General features: G+C 40.8%; 1 protein-coding gene across 1 annotated transcript in view; it reads right to left on the bottom strand.

Moving 5' to 3' along the window:
- Window positions 1-5530: 5530 nt before the first annotated feature.
- PCGF6 (polycomb group ring finger 6) overlaps window positions 5531-19778 on the bottom strand; it is a 21154-nt gene continuing 6906 nt past the window's right edge. Inside the window, exons 7-11 of the mRNA XM_038758622.1 lie at window positions 17141-17249; window positions 16554-16581; window positions 13638-13736; window positions 10174-10260; window positions 5531-6785 (exon numbers count right to left, since the gene is read on the bottom strand). Of these exons, the coding sequence (XP_038614550.1) occupies window positions 6738-6785; window positions 10174-10260; window positions 13638-13736; window positions 16554-16581; window positions 17141-17249 (371 nt within the window). The 3' untranslated portion in view covers window positions 5531-6737. The remainder of the gene's footprint in view (window positions 6786-10173; window positions 10261-13637; window positions 13737-16553; window positions 16582-17140; window positions 17250-19778) is intronic.

Genomic DNA, 19778 nt, shown 5'->3' with positions numbered 1-19778 from the left:
TTGTACAGATTTATTATTCATTCATTCAATCATATTTATTGAGTGCTTACTGTGTGCAGTGCACTCTACTAAGTGCTTGGGAAGTACAAGTTGGCAATAGAGTTTATTACTCTATTTTACTTGTACATATTTATTCTATTTATTTTATTTGGTTTACATGTTTTGTTTTGTTGTCGGTCTCCCCCTTCTAGACTGTGAGCCCTCTGTTGGGTAGGGACCGTCTCTATATGTTGCAAACTTGTACTTCCCAAGCGCTTAGTACAGTGCTCTGCACACAGTAAGCGCTCAATAAATACGATTGAATGAATGAACGAACATTAAGCTTATTGGGGGCAGAACGCTGTCCTAATCGCTGGGAAGGGATTAGTGAGACGACAGTAAGAGAAATCCCCGGGGAAATGGAGGGATTCCAGTGGCGTCTTTTCACGCGGTGTATTAACAAGCAGCGTGGCTCAGTGGAAAGAGCACGGGCTTTGGAGTCAGAGGTCATGTGTTCAAATCCCAGCTCCGCCAATTGTCAGCTGTGTGACTTTGGGCAAGTCACTTCACTTCTCTGGGCCTCAGTTACCTCATCTGTAAAATGGGGGTTAAGACTGTGAGCCCCCTGTGGGACAGCCTGATCGCCTTGTAACCTCCCCAGCGCTAACAGTGCTTTGCACATAGTAAGCGCTTAATAAATGCCATTATTATTATTAACTCTTGATGATCTTTGAGGTCAGAGCGACTGTTCAGAACATCCAGTTTCCCCATCATACACAACTTTTTACAATGAAAAATAACTTTCCCTTTCGAGAATACCAAAAGTTTTTTTTTTGTCTTTTTTTCTCATTGTTTCACCCTGTCATATCTCATACTCCCTGCTTTCCCATCCTTAGCAACACCAAGTCTCACTGAAGGCTGTCAGTGGCACCTCTTGCAGGCTTTTGTACTAGCTTCTGCACTGCAGTATATCTCTATCATGAAGTAGCTGTATAACCTCATCTCTTGGTCTTTGTCTCGCTTTCGCTTTGTGTCCAGGTTCCATAGACTCCACGCTACTCTGGCTTTCAGTTAAGCCAACATGGTTTTGGTTAGCCATCCTCTCCCACCCCTGAAGAGATTCTCTTACTATCAGGGTTTTCAAGACCTTTGTACTGGTTGCCTACAACCTAGAATGAAAGAGAAACTATACACAGGCTACGCTGTCACAAGAAGTGGTATGACGGCAAGCCCGGGGCAAAGAGAGGTAATTCCTTTTGTTAGGTAAGAGATTTAGGTCCGAGAAAACAACTGCAAACTGGAAGATTTACCCACCAGAAATAAGGCATCACCATGGTAAAGCCTAAGAATACGGATATAGCGAAAGCCACAGAGGAGCTGGGCCCCAACTCAAGTTTCTTTATTTGAAACTGGCTGTTCTGGCCAGCAAGAAGCTTCTGCTTTCTGTATCAGCTGACATTTCTGTCGGCCAAACCTTAGATTACCCGTTATTCATTCTCTCTAGGCCACTTGTGATAAAGACAGGGATTCCTAGACAAAACCCTTACCCTGGAGGGAAGGTCAAAGGTTGCCAATCAGTTGTTAGGGGAAGACAAAAAGGAGACAAGATTAGAAATGTCAGTATCAGCAGAGGCAGTGGTCATCTATTTCTGATCCTGCCTTCCTGCTGATTTTTTTGTTTTCAAATTGTTCACTAAATGATACTTAATAGGCCTTGGAAAAATTCCAAATGCAGGGCCATTATTTGTTCCTAGGCTTCCAAAAGATTTTCTTACACGGCCTACAAGGTGGGTGAAACTGAGAGCTATGGCACTTTCCTTTAGCTGAACATGGCCTTCCTATGACCTGAAAGCATAGCTGGTCTGAGACAAGCTCAGATAATAAAGCTCACATTCCTGTCTCTGGGGACATGGTGAAATTTTATGGACCTGATGGATGAATGAGGCGCATCGGCATATGGCTCATTGCCATTTTCACGCAGCTCAGCATCATCAAGCAGGGGATGGGGGCGAGAAGATTTTCTGAACTCAGCCCCCGAAGAGAGGTTTTTGGTCTAATCACTATCCATTGCTGTGAATATTGACAGCTTGAATTAATGATTAGTGTGGATGGATCCCAAACCTCCTCTTGATTTGTGGCCACTGGATGCTCTTTCTCCCTATTGATCTTCCCGAAGATGAATTAGCTGTTAGACATCCTCTTTTTCCTCTTGATTTCCCAAGCTGTTCTTGCGGGACATGAATGGTAGTGGTGAAATAAATCTTCTCGCAAATCTTTTTTTACTGGTTACAAACCATGATTGTACTAGAAAAGAATGAGTCACACTGCAGATATTTAAAGATTTATGAGCCTCTGCAATGCCTCCCCATGTGCGAACAAATTGGAACCAAGGAGGCTCAGGATACGCAAGGAGAGACTGGAGGCTTGGTCTTTCAATCCAACCAACAACTGTGGTTTAAGGTGTTGCTATACTTTTCATGGCTGGCTGAACTGTCTTGGCTTCTCAGGCTGCTATCTAATGTACAAGAAAACTGTCAGAACAAAGTGTGTATTTATGCTGCTTCATTTCAGCTGTGCAGTGCTCTAACCTAGGGCTCCGGCAAAAGTGATGACAATAACCCAACCAACAGCTGGCTTTGAAAATGCTATTTTTAGCGAGTTTGAGTCGACTGCAAATTATTCTAGGAAAAAAAGGGGTCCTCTAACGGAGGTGTTGCTGGATGAACAGCCCTTTGCATCACTGGTGGTCACTCTCAGTTACGCTCATTTGAGCATTTGATAATCTGTCTCATCCTTAATCCCACAGCATTTATGTATTTATCTATAAATTATATATTATAAATTATACATTTATATTAATGTCCATCTCCCCCTCTAGACTGTAAGCTTGTGGACAGGGAACGTGCCTACCAATTGTTGTATTATACTCTCCCAAGTGCTTAGTAGAGTGCCCTGCACACAGAAAGCGCTCAATAAACACCATTTATGATGATGGTGATGAATGATATATATTGTGGGATAGAGAGTATTAAACAGGATAACTAACCCACCCCTCTTCCCAGTTGCATTTTCTTTATTATAATAATTGTTATTATTATAACGATACTGGCATTGTTAATTGGATTTACAGTCTAGCAGGGGAAATGGACATTTACTGTTTTGTGTAAAAACCTTAGCGAGGCAAAAATAACATAACAGAACTAAAATAAAATGGCCATTTACAGCTCTATGGAATTAAAACATTATTTGATGTATTCACTCAGTAGCAAGTTTTTTCCTAAGATAAGGAAAAAACGATCATTCTCACAAAATACCTTAGTTCTTATTTTGACACAACCCATAAAGTTATGCGAATAGCATTAGAATAAAATCAAAGGGCAATAAAGATCAAGCCATCCATCCTGAAAGGGTCTATCAGTTATTTGGCAGTCTTAGAGCAGATCAATACGGTGTTTCCTCTGGGAATGGGTTACTATTAATTTCTAACGATAATAAAATGCAGATTTCATCTGTCCAGCTTTGAAAGAGAGGCCAGTGATTAACTTGAGCCAATGACAACTTGCTGGGGAGGTAAAAAAGAGGGGAAAAAAAATCAAGCCTGATAATCTAATTGTCTAGGGGACCTCGCACTTCTCAGTGTGGTCTCCCACGGTGAACAATGGCTAAAACTAACAACTGCTTATCTTTCATACACTATTAGTAGAGATAATAAAGGAAGGAGATAAGATAAAGCACTCAGAGGTTTAAAATAACTCACTGCTTCTGAAATTTCTCAGACCAGAAATAAAGTCAAAGTCAGAATAAAGTCAAACAGATTGAACCAGAAAAAATCCGAGGTACAAACTTAATGAGCCGAACTCCACCCCTCCACCTTCCGCAAACGGGATCGAATTGGTTGCCTGAAGTCCACATAAGGATATCCAGGTAGATTGAAACTGTGGAGGGTGGGAAGGGAAATGGGTCTTTCTCGCAAAGATTTTAAGCTTTGTCCTTGCATCAAATGACCCCTAAGGACCCATAATGCTGCTTAGGTTGGGGAAAGGGTGGTGGGGGAACGGCAGGACCCTGGAGATGGGCTGAGAACACATGGACAGACAAATGCTGCCAGCAGTTCTACTAGCAGCAAAACTGCCTTTAAGCTACACTGAGGCATCCAAAGGAAATAGAACAAGGAGCCACATTACAGCAGACAGGAGTAGGAGGTAACCATTTGAAGAAGGGAGCATTGTTGGAAGCAGTTTCTCTACTTCAAATGGAATCAAAGTGTGGGACTGGAGGGAGTGTGCTCTTCAGGATACACTTTACCATTTATCAATATTATAACTCCCAAGATTTACCTTTATCAATTATGCACATTGTTCCCACAATGGGCTAGGTGGTCAGACCCAGAAGTACAAGGAACTCAGACACTCTCAAATATGGAAATATATTATACTTATGGAGGGAAGAAATGTGTCCCTACCTGTTACCGAGATATGTGTTTATGCATACATGTGCACACACAGCCCCTCCTCTCAAGATGCCAGGTTCTACTTTTCCCGAATTCCTGGTGTCTTGCCCCATTTTCCTCAGGCCTTTGCTCTAGTTTACTGCTTGAAGATAGCGTTGGCATGTTCTCCTCCCTGGTCTAACAGCAGCTGTTCAGTACTGTGACTTCAAAGGGAAAAACGGCAGAGGGAGTAAGAAGAGAAGAAAGATGCAGAGGACAGAACAGTCTAGAAGAGGGAGGGCAACAGAGAAGAGGGAGGCTAGGAGAAAAGAAAATAGTGAGAGATAAAGAGGAGGAAGATTACCTAAAAGAAAGAAAAACCAAAGGAAAAAAAAAGACAAGCAGGGGAGAGTGACAAGCAGGAGGTGGATACTTACAAAAGCCTAGAGGACACAGAGACAGAGGAAAGGGAGAAAGACTGGTGGTGGGGGTGAGGAGAACAAGATACATACCCCCATAAAAAATAATCCATCCTTTTTCCATGGATCCCACTTGGCAGAAAATCTCAAGGAGGCATTTCAATTCCTATTAGCCAGGGTACCAATTATTGGGATCCCACCCAACCTATTAGATTTTAAGAGGATTATAAAATAGCTTTGGATTTTAAAAAATTATTTCCTCACCCACAGACAGAACCTTGAAAACTGAAATCTTTTCCTTCCTATTCTGCTTTGCAATTTATCAGCTATAAACAATCAAGTTGATTGTTGCTCCTGACAGCCAGACTGTACCACTGATGAACAGTAATCAGTTAGGGAGTGGGATCGTTCGGAACTGTGCAAAGGAAAAAGAGGAAAAAAATAGCATCGGATCAGTTCCTCTGATAAACAAAGATAACGAATTCCATTTTCTTTACTTCATCTTCACCATCACCTTCTAGCAAACAACAGAATGAAGGTGTGTAATAGTTTCAAATCATCAAATATTTGTTCATGGGTGGCACGGCATATTGAGCAGAACAGTAAAGTTTGTCTTTAAATCCAAACACTGGGAAAGTCTTATTAAAACAGTGTGTATTTTCGAAGTTTCATACACTACCATTTCAAAGAAGCTAAAATACAATTTTAAGTATTACAAGACATTTTATTCACACCATGAACAAATTCTTTACAGAACAGCCTTTTCCAAATCCAATTACCACATCCACATCCAATTACTGTATCTCTATACAAATTTCAAAAATAAACTTTATAATTTGGGTTGCAAAAGAGTCATTTACATTTTTCATAGCACCACAAAGAGTTACTTTAGGTGAAGTGTATCCTCGTAAAGTGTTGGTTTTCAAACTTAATGGCCTAATACGTGAATGAGCACCCACGTTCTTCGCCACACCCTCTTCATCTTCTTCAAATGCCATTGAATAGTTTCCTACCATAGTGACTCCATGGACACACCCTCTTCAGGACATCCCGTCTTCTGCCATAAGGATCGTTCTGGAATGCGTATCCGTAGAGTGAAATCATGGAAATCTTTGTGTTTTAATTTGTTCTTAGGAGGAAATAATTGGGCATGGACCTTTGAAGACTTTCATTTCTGATCATACTTTGATGAGCTGTAGCCCTATAAAGGCATCGGGGACCACACGCTGGATAAAACAATTCAATGCTTACGATTTTAGAAGAGGTGGCACCTCTGACTACACCTGTGAGATGCTCGGGGTAGCATGACTAAATTAGCAGCCATGGTGCTAGAAGGATCCCATTCATTACCTCTATAGGAATCAAGATATGGTATAAAAAACATACAGCTGACATTTAGGACCTTCGAAAAGATCTGAAAATCTCTAAGTCCAAATTAAACCATGATGTGCCATTTTTCCAGATGAACACATCTCTTTCCTAAAGGGAGGAATGTTTATCAAATGCTATCCCTGAGAGCAGAATCCCAACCCATCTGAAATTGAAAAACAGGATCATGGTCTACTCGAGAAGAAAATTCTAAGTGTGTCTGCTTCAAGCTAAAGCTGAGAATACAAATCAAGACTATGCTAGAACAATCTGTCACATCACAGGGAAATTTCAGATGTCAATGTTTTGACAATCTTTCCTCCCTGAGTTACTACTGCTCTTCACACTTGGTCTCCGGTTGACCAAATGCATTCCATCATTTCTAGTAGTACTTGCAGATGGTTCTTACTGATGCAAAATTAAACAACCCGTTAGAACCAGAACAGCACAGAGTGGTGGCAACTAGTTGAGACATGACAGTCTTTGGTGAAGTGGAAGTCACATGGCTTTACCTTCAGATATCTCCACAGTCTTCAGGCTAATTAGAGTGGAGAGACCACGAGGCCATAATGAAGCACAAGTAAGCCATCCTGAAAAGGCAAAGGGCATCCGTAAACAATCAGGTCCCGACGGTTGTTCTTTATTCAATTCTCAATTTCTGGAGTACTTGGGAAAAGGAGGAAAACTCTGAAATGCCCTGTGCATAAAAATATTGTCTTTCATTTATTTATGAGACCTTTTTGTCATTGTCCATTGGCTTCTGGCTGAGGGACTGACTGTCAAGAAACTGGTGGGAAATGGTAGGGAAGCAGCATAACCTAGTGGAAAGAGAATGGGCCTGGGGAGTCAGAGGACCTGGTTCCGTCACTTGTCTGCTGGGTGATATGTCACTTACCTTCTCTGTGCCTCAGTTTCCTCATCTGTAAAAGGGGTATTAAGCCCTATTCCCTCCTACTTAGACTGTGAGCTCCACAGAGGACAGAGACTGTGTCCAACCTGATTATCTTGTATCTAGCCAGTACTTAGAACGGTGCTTGGCACAAAGTAAGTGTTTAACAAGTACCATTAAAAAAAAGGTACTTTAATTTCAATGGTTCATCCAACCTGGGTCTGTAACCTTGACATGGACATCAATTTAATTTTTTTTTGAATAACATGGAGCAGAACTACTCCTTTCCTTTTATTCCTCAAAGGCATATGTGGATTCAGGTGGTTCTGCTCCTCTGAAAGGCCACCACCTCAAGGAGCAAAGGGAAGAGGGAAAGAGAGGTTAAATGAAGTTATGCATCCTCTTTCCTTTTTGCAAATACAACTTTAATCATCTAAATTTTATTTCTGTTTGTGGCAAGGATTAAATGCACAAATATAAATGTGAGCTGATACTGTTTAAAGCGTATTCATCTTTTCCTTTTTGAGAATCAGAAACAAAAATTTAACTTTCCATCCACTCAGGCTAACGGTTAACTGGCTACTCTCTTGCCACTACACCCCAATTTGTACTCTTTATTCCTCTGACGTTAACCTCCTCACTGTACCTCATTTTTGACACTTCTGCTGTGGACCTTTGGCTCATATCCTCCCCGCTGTCTGAAACCCCCTCCCCCATCTTCACAGCCTTTTTGAAATCATATCTCCTCCAGGACACCTTCCATGATAAATTTCTAATCTTCCCAGTTTATATCCCCCCAACTGCCACTTCAGCATTCCCCATCATCTACAAATACTCTCAAACTCACGTAGTACTTAACCTTCACACTACACTACCTAAAAACTAACACATGTATCTATCTACTTTTCCTTCTTCCTCTTTTCTGTTATTTTAGTAGGAAGCTCCTTGAGGGCAAGGATCATGTTTACCAATTCTACTGTATTCACCCAAGCATCTAGTACAGCGCTCTGCACACAGTGGGGTCTCAATAAATACTATTAATTGGTTACCATTTGTAACTCCAGAGGCAGTCTAAGATGATGTTGTGAAATGGGGGGGCATGCTGATTTATGAAATTATAACATCAAACCTCTAAATTATTTTGTAAAAAAATTACAAAAGCCTTAGACAATATAACAAAACCAAGAAGACCTGCCAAAGGCACAATCCATAAACCAGCAGCAGCTTCCTCAACAACATAGCAGCAGGCTGCTATGGTATCTTTGTTTTCCTATCAATTTTAAAACCACCCTTAAAAGGTAAGTGCAACCTTTGAGTCCATTTTTTAGCACGCCTACAGCAGCACAAAGGAAAATAAACTGTAAACCAGAACAATAGGCCTGATCGAAGGTCTGATACTAGTTCTGTGCCTGTTTATTTAGCTATAATTACCCGTACACGCATTTAAATTATAATGCACACAGAATGTAATTCCTCAGAGCTTTTGCTTTGTCAAAAATACATCAAAACAATATATTAATACCCACAATTATGTAATGCTGTAAGTGCTGCAGTTGGTTTTGAGATCTCATCAAGATTCTTCAGGCAGTTTATATTCCCTCTACTCCCCCACAGCAGGCCTTCTCATGCAATTAGACCAGGGACTAGAATTGCATTTCAGAATGCCTGCCTTCAATAATACACCCTCTCCCTCTCATGAGACTGTGCTATCAACTGGCGAGATGCAACTGATTGATAAAATACTTTCTTCTCTTCTGTAAATATATAAAATTCATTCTTACATCTTTGCCCCAAATGATGTGTCAACTACAGAAAGGATTTAGCTGAACAAAAACCATATTTTTTCTAAAAATACCCACCCCAATTCTCTAAGCAAATGAAGTCAACTTGGTGCATGATGAAAGGTAGTAAAAAAAAAATTCAACATAACATCGGCACAGATGAAAACCACTGCTGTTTGAATTATGGATTAAACATATGTTCAAAAATAAGAAATCACAAATTTACAGTGCTAAAAAAAATTAACAATGAAATTATAGTTTTATGGTTAACAAACCAAAGGCCCAGTGACTCACAATTATCATTTTACTTAAAATATGGTATGATGGCTTTCTTGATGATTAAAAATATTTAAAGAAAATCTAACACCCACTACGCAATTACCATCCAGATGCTCTTTCCAGAAAATTCCAAACATTACCTCGCTCTATCCCCAGAATGCCACTATTATACAAACAGCAACTTATCTGTCTTTGTGGCCATTATATTTTTTTTTTTAAAAGGAGAAAAACAAATAGCTCTGAGGGGCCACTTTAAGTCTCTTAGGTATTTGGTCAGTCTAGCACCGTAGCAGCAAAAATAAGCTATGATCTCCCTGCACATCAATGACCCTGAAGAATAAATCATTCATGATTGGGGGGAGGAGGGGACCTTGAGGGATCAATAAATGGAATAGATACTCAAAGCCAAAAACTCAGCTTCCCTTAACTTCAGCATGTTGATTTCTTTTACAGAAGAAAATTCCAAACCATTATCTTGTTCTATTCCCAGAATGTAACTATTATAAAAAGAGCAACTTATCCACCTTCGGGGCCATGGTTTTTTGAAAAAGGAAAAAAAAAAACCCACATAGCTCATTTATAACTAGTAAGAATGCCCATTCTTTGCCCAGGTTACATGGATGATGAACTTTTCCTTCTCTGTCTGTCTTCCTTCCTATCTTTCTTGAATAATGTCATTGCCTTGGGGCTCTCCTCCTTTCTTTCTCTCCCTCCACCAGTCTGCTCCTCCTTTTTGTTCCTCTCCATGATTCTTTCCTTCCACTTGCTCTTATCTCCTTATGAAGCTTGTCTTTTTCGCCCCATCTCATTTTTCCCTTCTGTTCTCTGCTCTCCCTTTCCTTTTCTGTCTGTCTCTCCTGCTTTAGACCTGTAAGCTTGCTGTGGGCAGGGAATGTGTCTACCAACTCTGTTATACTGTACTTTCTCTCAGGCACTTGATATAGTGCTGCCCACAGTAAGTGTTCAAAAAATACCACGGATGTTGTTTTTAAGACACTGTGAATCATAATGACAGTTTCTGAGACTTACTTGCATTGCTCCATCCCCTAGAGCACAGCGGATTTCCCTTAGTGTCTGATAATGCTCCAACAAGTGGTCTCCACATATTATGTCTACCTGTAAACCAAAAAAAAAACCCAAAAAACCAAAAACAAAAACTTTTGAGAGTCTCCAATTTCACATGCCATAGGAATAAATTAATTCTCCTGCCCTACTAATTAATTCTAGAGTCATTCCATGAGCCCTCTGGTCAGCTACAGAGACGTCCTGGCATGCGGAGTTTTGGTTCTTGTGAAGAAAAGAAGGCAACAACAATTTTCTTAAAATGACTATTATAATTTCCCATGCATGCTAAGATTTCTATGATACCATACTAAATATTTTTAAACACTTTTTTCATAGTTGATACAAATGGACTTCACTATTCACAGTATCTTATAGGGCAGAAACATGGTATGTAACAGCATTTTTACTTCAGAGATATGAAAATTGACTGAAATGATTTGTTCAAGGTTATACACCAAACTAGGGGCAAAGCTGAAAACTGTCTCTTACGGTACTTCAGTTTTAAGATGGAATAAATTGTACCTCATTGATTTTACAATAATTCAGTGGCTAACAAAAGTATTTTTATGGGTTTCAAACAAAAAAAAGGACAAAATTCATAACTAGGTTTGAGATCAAACTATATGCAGGATACCTGAGGTGTGCTATGACAGGTTTCATTTTTAATCATATGTCCTGGAGAAAAATGATAATAATTAACAATAATAAAGCATCAAAAAGCTCAATATATAGGCAACTAGGCCAAGCAATGAATAAAAATAAGTTAATTCTTCAGATACCTGGGGAATCAAGATGCACAAAAAGAATCCATACAAAAGTTGAAAATTAAGGTCAGCACATAACTTAATAATGTTCTCTTTAGGAATCTTAATTTAGTTTTCGTTGTTAAAAATCTACTGATTTCTGTTTTGCCACATCTGGCTTACAAGGTCATCAATCATTTAATACTTATTTGCATTAAATAACTGGTTAATCTGTGAGCTAGCTGACTCAGGAAACATATGCAGTTCCCAGCATCCCTCGTTTGCTGGATCAATTTTTGCCCGGTTGAAAAAGATGAAGTTGTTACTCTAGAATTACGGTTCCGTGGCTGAAGTGTAGAAACCCCAGAGTCAAGCAATTGTGTTTATGAATTTGTGAAAATTGCTTCCTTCAAAAATTTAACCCAGTCTCCTATAGAAAGAACTCTGTCTGGTTCTGCTTGTAATGAAAGCATTTTTATAATCTGGAAACTAAATTTAAATATGATTAGCAGGCTGGTATTGCTTATTGGCACACATACCAAGCTTTCTCTTTTGGCACTCTTTGTCATTCCATCTCAACCTTAAAGTGACAGATTCATTTACCAGTCAAGTAACAAGTACAACTCTTTGATTCGCTTCACAGGGTAGACACGAAATGGATGTTCACGAATGACGCTGTACGCTAATAGGTTTAAAACAAAAATATACATTTCAGGACAGTTTTAGGGAGTGAAGGGATGTGGGGGAGGTGGTAGATTATGAGGTTATGATCAGAAAGTAGTTACGGGGAGTTGCTGAAATCAGAAATGGTGCAGTGTCTGGTAAGGAGGCCCAGGATGTGTCCATTTCAGTGCCTGGGCGAGAGGAGCAAGAGAGGCCAAAAGAGTTGAGTAGTGTGAGGAAGAAGGTCTCTATTGGGGGACAGTAGGATTAGCAATATGGACGGTGAAGTCCCTGAGGATCGGGGCTGGTAATGAGACTGAGGAAAGAAAGGTGAAAAAAGCATCAAATTTTTCCAGAAATGCAGAGGTGGATCCCAGAAGGCAAGATTCACACAAAGGTGAGTTACCATATGCCTCCTGGGACAGACTATATGCTGTCTGTGACTACATGAGGCTCTCCTGATTATACAGTAAAGAACCAACAGAGAATATTAAAGTTTATGTTCACTGAATACTGTACGTAAAAATAAAATTACAGTAAGCCAGTACAGTAGACCAAGTTATTCCTCAAACATGGTAACCTTATACCCAGCAATTAGTGTTGGTCAATATTTCTACCAGGGATGAAGGAAGCAATCTACACTAGTATAGATAAAAAGGACAGTGAATTTGTCACACAGCCCTAATATCATATTTACCCCTGACTTTCGCATTTGAAATGTGTTTGATGTAAATCCTCCACGTTCCTTAATGATTCTTGAACAGCTACTATAGATGTATTCCTAACCAACAGGGGCAGAATAATTCAAATATGTGGTTTCTGCAGATTCATGAATAATTCATTTCTAATTTGTGCTGTCACTATGGGACAGCAACCAGTCTGAAGAAAGGCTTAGTACTGAAAGAAAAAAAGAAGGCTAATCATGCTTTATTGGGTTTTGAAGAAGAATTGTAGAACGGCTAGAACTTCAAGGTCACCACTGGATTCGTCATTCAACAATACCTCATTATTTTGTTAGTATGTTTGGTTTTGTTCTCTGTCTCCCCCTTTTAGACTGTGAGCCCACTGTTGGGTAGGGACTGTCTCTATATGTTGCCAACTTGTACTTCCCAAGCGCTTAGTACAGTGCTCTGCACACAGTAAGCGCTCAATAAATACGATTGATGATGATGATGATGATGATGATGTACCTACCCCAGGATTTAGTCTGGTGCCTGGCACACAGGGCAGGGACTGTGCCTGTTTACTGTTATGTTGGACGCTCCCAAGTGCTTAGTACATTGCTTTGCACAGAGTAAGCACTCAAAAAAAATCAATGAATCAATGAAAAGCACTTAACAAATATCATAAAAAGCCTTGGAATTATTCAACGATAATTAATAAACAGGCAAAGATGCTTAGTTATGCAACTCCACTGACTTTGCAACACAAAGCGTGGATGGGCAGTTTTAATGTTCAGTGACGCATAAAGAATGAGGTTTCTCTAATTTTACAAGAAAAAAGAAAGAGTCAACTGTACCCAGAACTGCTAGCCAACCGGAAGGTGAAGCCCTCTGGGAAGGATGAAGGAAAAGACAAGAAACCTTCTACCCTGCCATTTTTTCGGCCAAAGGGAAGGAGCTGGGACTGAATCCATGAGATTCTAGCTCCCTTTAGCTCTCTGCAGTTCCTCGTGCTCTCAGTTCCCTTTTGACCCAGATGTCTGGTAAAGATCCCAGGCAGGAAAGCCCAATGAGAAGATTAGTAAATCTTTGACTTCTCAAGCCAGAGGCTTTCTCTGCTGTTAGACTGAAAACTTCCATTACAGCTTAAAAAAAAAAAAATCACCTTGTGTGCCTGAATTGCTGTAATATGGGACTGTTTCCTCTAGTGCTTTCTTTGAGGGATACATCCCCCTCTGACCCCAGGTGAAGCAACAGCCACTGAATTAGGCCAACAATACCTGTCCTCCCTTAACACGGGCCAAGCCACCTGCCAATATAATTCTTCCCTTGCTAACCTCTGCCCGAGGGTGGGATATACCTGACAAGCAGGGTCAAGACCCATTTTTCTCCGGAGGAATTTCTCTACGTGTCCGATTGTTGCTTCTCCTGAAACTCGCACAAACTTCTTTTCCAGTGGCTGAAAGATGAGCAATTAAGTTACTTACAAACTGAAAATATCAGAAGCAACAGTTTTACATCAGCTTATACTGCCAAGGACTTCACTCGTCCCAATAAACGAATCCTTTTTTCTACCGACAAAAAAATGAAATACACCTTGAAGAGTTTCCAGACAACTAATGAAGGGGAAAGGGAAATTCCCATTCACTAAGTTGTCTTTTGACTTTTAAAGTGTTGACACCAAATGGCCCTGTTCTGAATGTCTCCTTCAGAGAACATTCAGAATCGGGTAAACTTCTTACACACAGAAACATAACTTATCTAACTGGAAATAGTTAAGACTAAAAAGAATCAGAGTTGGCAGGGACGCTGAGAGGTCATTTGGTCCAAGACACAGACCTCAAGCAGGTGAATATTTAAACCATCCAGGCAGACGGGTGGATGTTCTTTTCTAAGACATTTCCCTTGTGTTCTCCCTCCTACTTAGACTGTGAGCCCCATAGGTGACGGTGACTAAGTCCTAACTTGAATCTACCCCAAGTACTTAGAACAAGTGCTTGACACATAATAAGTGAATAAATATCATTAAAAAAATAATGAAGGCATTTGGGGAAGAAGATGCTGACCAACTGTTCTCAGCGTCAAGTAACAAGACCAGAGGAAATGCTCTTAAAATAAAACAGGAGAAAATGGGCTGACATAAGAAGTTTTCTGAGTATCAGGGTTATACTTTCACACTGTAATTGTAATTCTTCCCCAATTCTCTAGGGAACAATTCTTCCCCAAATACCTACAATTAATTGAATATTAAGTCATCCTTACACCTTCTCCCTAAGCTAAAGCTTCTCCAAGTCCATTACTTATCTCTTAAAAATGTTCCTCCAACAGCATGCAGCTACCTGGACAGAACATATTGCATTTAATCAATCTATGGTAATTTACTGAGCCCTCACTGAGTGCAGAGCATTGTACTAAGCAGTTGGGAGAGTATGCTATATCAGAGTTGGTAAACAAGTTCTCTGCCCGCAAGGAGCTTGTGTCAGAAGAAACACTTGTGCCCACGTGCGTGGCATCAAGAGGTGAGTTTTCCTTATGGCACGGTTCAACAAGATATTGTTCGTTTTTCATTCCTAGCTGTATTATCTGCCCTTGTCCCTACTGAACTTCATCCAGTTTTTGTAGGATCATGTGTCTAATTTTTTATGATCACTATGAAATCTACACGTTTTCCAGAGTGTTAGCAAACCTACCCAATCTAATACGACTGACAATCTGTTGAACACTATAGCTTGGGTAGGAACCCTTAATTCAAATTAGTCTAGGGATTTTAGCCTAGGGATTTAAGGCATTACAGCTGAACTTTTCATTTCCTTCTTTTCGTGAAATTCATTCAAACTGGAAATAATGCATATTTGAGCCTGTCAGTGATGTTGTTGGGCCAACAGAAATGGCTAAGTGAGGGGAAACACTTGCTAATGTTTAAAGGGAAAGGACTTGGTCTTCGCAATTCTATTTCCTGTAATAACAGCTTAAATGCTAAAAACCCTGGCCCCTAACTTCATCTTCCTTATGCCAGTTATTTTTTTCTTTTAATTTTATCCCAGATACATGGAAGTGGCTTTCCCTGGGGTAGGTTTCATCTTGCCAATTTAACTCAATTAAGTAGCTAAAACTCACTCTTCTATTCCACTCCTTTCCTCTCTCTCTCCCCCCAACCCTCCCATCGGCCAAATAGAAGAAGTTCAATAAGGTTGCACTGCTTTATAAGTCTTTTACGACAATTGAAAAAACGCTTCACACAGCAAGTTCATTCCATGAAAATAAGTGTGGCTAGTCCTGCGGTAATAATTCCTACCATAAATCCCACTTCCCTTTTATTAAAAAAGTATCTGTGCCGCTAATAGATGGTTCTACTGTATATTTTATATCATAAATCGTTTACTAAAAGAAATTCTGACACTCAGTTTTATGCATAAAGCTTTACGTTATTCAAACTACTCAACAAGAAAAATAATAGTTTCCCCATGCCTCTCTTTCAGCCTGCCTTTACGCCACAGGGACTTACACACAGGTGTTACAGATGAAAGAGACCTAGGGAGTGACCTTCCTAATAAAGCATGAAAATCCTCAAATTCATACTTACTGGGTGCAAGGCAAGTGGACTCGCTATTATCCTAAATGTTTTGCTTTTTCCGGGGCATGGCGAGTTGACCCAATTGTGGTACAACAGATGAAAATTTTCAAAAGACAAATTCGCTACACTATAACTAGATTAAAATGAAGTAAAAATAGTAAACTACATACTAACTGCACACTTCACAAAGTACTGACATGGAAAGCTGGATGCTTGATGAAATTCTAGACTTTGATGCTTTTCACATAATCCTAAATCTTAATACATTCCAAAGGAGCTCACCTCAGTTTGGGAACTGAGAAAATGACTGAAGCAAGTTAGGGCAAGTTGATTTTAAACCCAAAATGCCACAGGCACACACATTTTAAGATGCTGGAAATGCCAACTATGCAGAAAGCAGTTTGGGACATTTTGTTTGCATTTCTACTTTAAACTTAGTAGTTGGTTTGAAATACTATCAATTTGATTAGTCATTCATTCCTTCATTACTCATACTGCCCGGAAAACCCTTTCATATTTTTTTTTCCATAGTCTGCAGGGATGAGCTGCAAGGGCAGAATAGAGATAAATACTCCAAATCCCAGCAAGGTTTGCATGTGCTTAGAACAGTGCTTGGCATAGTAAGCGCTTAACAAATACCATCATTGTTATTATTCAAATGTACTGAACAAAGAGAATGGAAAAAAAAAGTAAACTTCATACCTTAAAATGTCCTGTTCCTTCATTAGCACTAAAAAGCAAATGAAAAAAGAAGTCAATATTTTATGAATCAATCGTATTTACTGAGCGCTTACTGTGTGCAGAGCACTGTACTAAGCGCTTGGGAAGCACAAGTTGGCAACACATAGAGATGGTCCCTACCCAACAGTGGGCTCTTTGTCATCACTGAAGCAATGAGTCTGTGGGTGAGATTCATTCATTCAGACCCCTGAGGGTCAGAGGGCCCCAGCATAACAACATTGCTGCCCTTATGCATTGTATTCCTTGGCTGCATTATTTTTCCGTGGATTCCTGGAAACGCAATCACAGGAATATCCCCAACTAAAGGAGGCCCAACCTGCCTTCTGGTTCCATCATGTCTTCGTGCTCATTTTGGGACAGCTTGGCTCTCCAGTCCCTGCTCCCAAGAAACTTAATGAAGATCTAGGATACCCAGCAGCTAAACTAAAACAGAAATTCTCCCACAGAGATGAAGGGACATCAGGGAAGCTTATTATTAGACACACGGTAGAGTCTTACAATTACGAAAATCCAGTTTTCTCCTAAAGAGAAGTTGAGCGAGTATTTACCCAATGAACTCCAGTAAGAGAGACATATCCAGTTCTGGTGGAATTCGGAAAACCGATCCCAAGACTTTCCTCGGTCTTCCTCTGCTGACAGGAACCGGCTGGGGTACAGCTGTGTAAGAACAGAAGACACACACGTCACGCTAAAACCCCCACAGATTGGACAACTGCTGAAATTGGCATTCTTCATCACAGATTTTATTACATTAGCCATTAGAAATACCAATAATCACGAAGCACATTAACAGTCAGTTACTGATAACTTCATTTATTCCACTTTCTGTGTGCCATTTCTCCAACCCTGTGGATGTCAGAACAGGAATTCAAGTCCTGCTTTGGCCCAGGACAGAGGAAGGATGTGGGAGAGAGGTAGGTGGTGAGATAGATGAGATCAAGGAACAGTGAGCAGAAATCAATCAATGAATCAATCAGTGATATTTGTTGAGTGTTTACTATGTGCAGAGCTCTGCTCTAAATGCTTGGGAGAATACAAGGGTCTTGGGTTTGAATCCCGGCTCTGCCAGTTGTCAGCTGTGTGACTTTGGGCAAGTCATTTAACTTCTCTGTGCCTCAGTTACCTTATCTGTAAAATGGGGATTAAGACTGTCAGCCCCCTGTGGGACAACCTGATCACCCTGCAACCTCCTCAGCACTTAGAACAGTGCTTTGCACGTTAGTAAGCATTTAATAAATGCCATCATTATATTGTTATTACAAAACAATACAATTAGCAGACACGTTCCCTGCTCATAACGAGCTCACAGGATTAGAGAAGCAAAGTGAACATGTTGGGTTGTAGCAGAAAACCGTCGAGGTAAATTAGGAGGGGGCAAGGTGATTAAGTGCTATTAATCCAATGGGCAAGATGATTATTTTAAAGCCGATGATAAGGAGTTTCTGTCTGAGGTGGAGCTGGACGGGCAATCACTGGACATTCTTGAGGCGTGGGGAAACATGGACTGAATGGTTTTTAGAAGAATGATCTGGGCAGCCGAGTGAAGTACGGAGTAGAGTCGGGAGACACAGGAGGCAGAAAGGTCGGCAAGGAGGGTGATGCAGTCAAGGCGGGATAGGATAAGTGCTTGGAGCAGCAGAGTAGCAGTTTGGATGGAAAGGAAAGGGTGAAGTTTAGCGACGTTCTGGTCCCAGCTAGGGGAATGTCTGCTGGAGTTACACCGCGGCTGGCAAAGGCTTTAGACTGAAGAACCGCCATGAAATTCTGGGAAATAGGGAGCCGGGCTGAAGCAGCAGAATCCTGAAAAATAGCTGGGCAACGAGGACCCCAGACTCAGCGGCTACCAAGGCAATCTGCCGGATTATAGCACACCATCAACATCATTCTGCAGTCACCTTGGCTGCACGTGGAGGCTGCGCGGGAAAACCCTTGGCAGGCACTTGGCGATGTGCTGCACCTTGAGACCAATGGGGTCATTTGCCCCTCCACCAGTTTAGAAGCAGTTTTGTCAACTTCACGCATCCCAGTCTTTGATAAGGCTTTGGTGTTTCCCATCAGGGCTGTAAAAACCCAAATGGTGTTACCCACTGTTGGGTAGGGACCGTCTCTAGATGTTGCCAACTTGTACTTCCCAAGCAGAGCAAACAGTAAGCGCTCAGTAAGCCCCCCATCTTACCTCCTTCCCTTCCCCACAGCACCTGTATATATGTATATGTTTGTATATATTTATTACTCTATTTATTTTACTTGTATATATCTATTCTATTTATTTTATTTTGTTAGTATGTTTGGTTTTGTTGTCTGTCTCCCCCTTTTAGACTGTGAGCCCACTGTTGGGTAGGGACTGTCTCTATATGTTGCCAACTTGTACTTCCCAAGTGCTTAGTACAGTGCTCTGCACACAGTAAGCGCTCAAAACGATTGATTGATTGATTGATTGGTGGCCTGAAACCTGGCCCGCTGCCCATAAAACTCCCTTCTGGCCCCCTGGCTGAAAATGACTACTTGGAAGCTGAATGCTGCCCTTCTGCCGGCCCTCTTTTTTCTTTTTTTTGGTATTTGTTAAGCGCTTACTATGTGCAAAGCACTGTTCTAAGCTCTTGGGGGGCGGTTCCTCTCGGCCCCAGTGGGAACACAGCTGGCCAGGACCAGAAAGGGTGAGTCCCTGAGCAAACCACTCTCCCTATAATCAATTTCTTCACTTGGGCTTAGCCGCCACTTTCAATAGGAGAAGCCATGACTTCTACCCCACAGGAATTCTACTAAATAGGGGAACTGAAGGCTCTTCTAGTTGAGTACCATTATGAAAGCAGAGGAAGAAAGCGTTTCTTCGCCTCAGGAAGGCCACAGCTGTGGCAGTTACCTTCCGGGTCCGAGGCTGGGATTGTTGAGACCCTGCTCTTCCAGCCCCAATAACTGTTTTTTATTTTATTTTTATATTTCTCCTTGCCCGATTCTTTTACATTGTTTTCGTGTTCTTATTGTCTTATCTTTTCCTTATGTGTCTGCTGCCAGTCCCCGGGTCCCTTGAGGACCAGGGACCGTGTTTATTTCCTACCTTTGTACTTTTCCCTGCACAAGTGCAGTGCTGTTCACTTAAAGCGGGGGGAGGAAAAAAAGAACTCTCAATTGGCCCTGGATTTCAAAAATATAAGGAAGTTGTTCTTCACATTACTAAAGCAATTA

Source organism: Tachyglossus aculeatus, chromosome 16 (assembly GCF_015852505.1).
Source record: "Tachyglossus aculeatus isolate mTacAcu1 chromosome 16, mTacAcu1.pri, whole genome shotgun sequence".
NCBI lineage: Eukaryota > Metazoa > Chordata > Mammalia > Monotremata > Tachyglossidae > Tachyglossus > Tachyglossus aculeatus.
The sequence above is the reverse complement of the archived record's forward strand: the minus strand, read 5'-3'. Positions and strand labels throughout refer to the sequence as shown.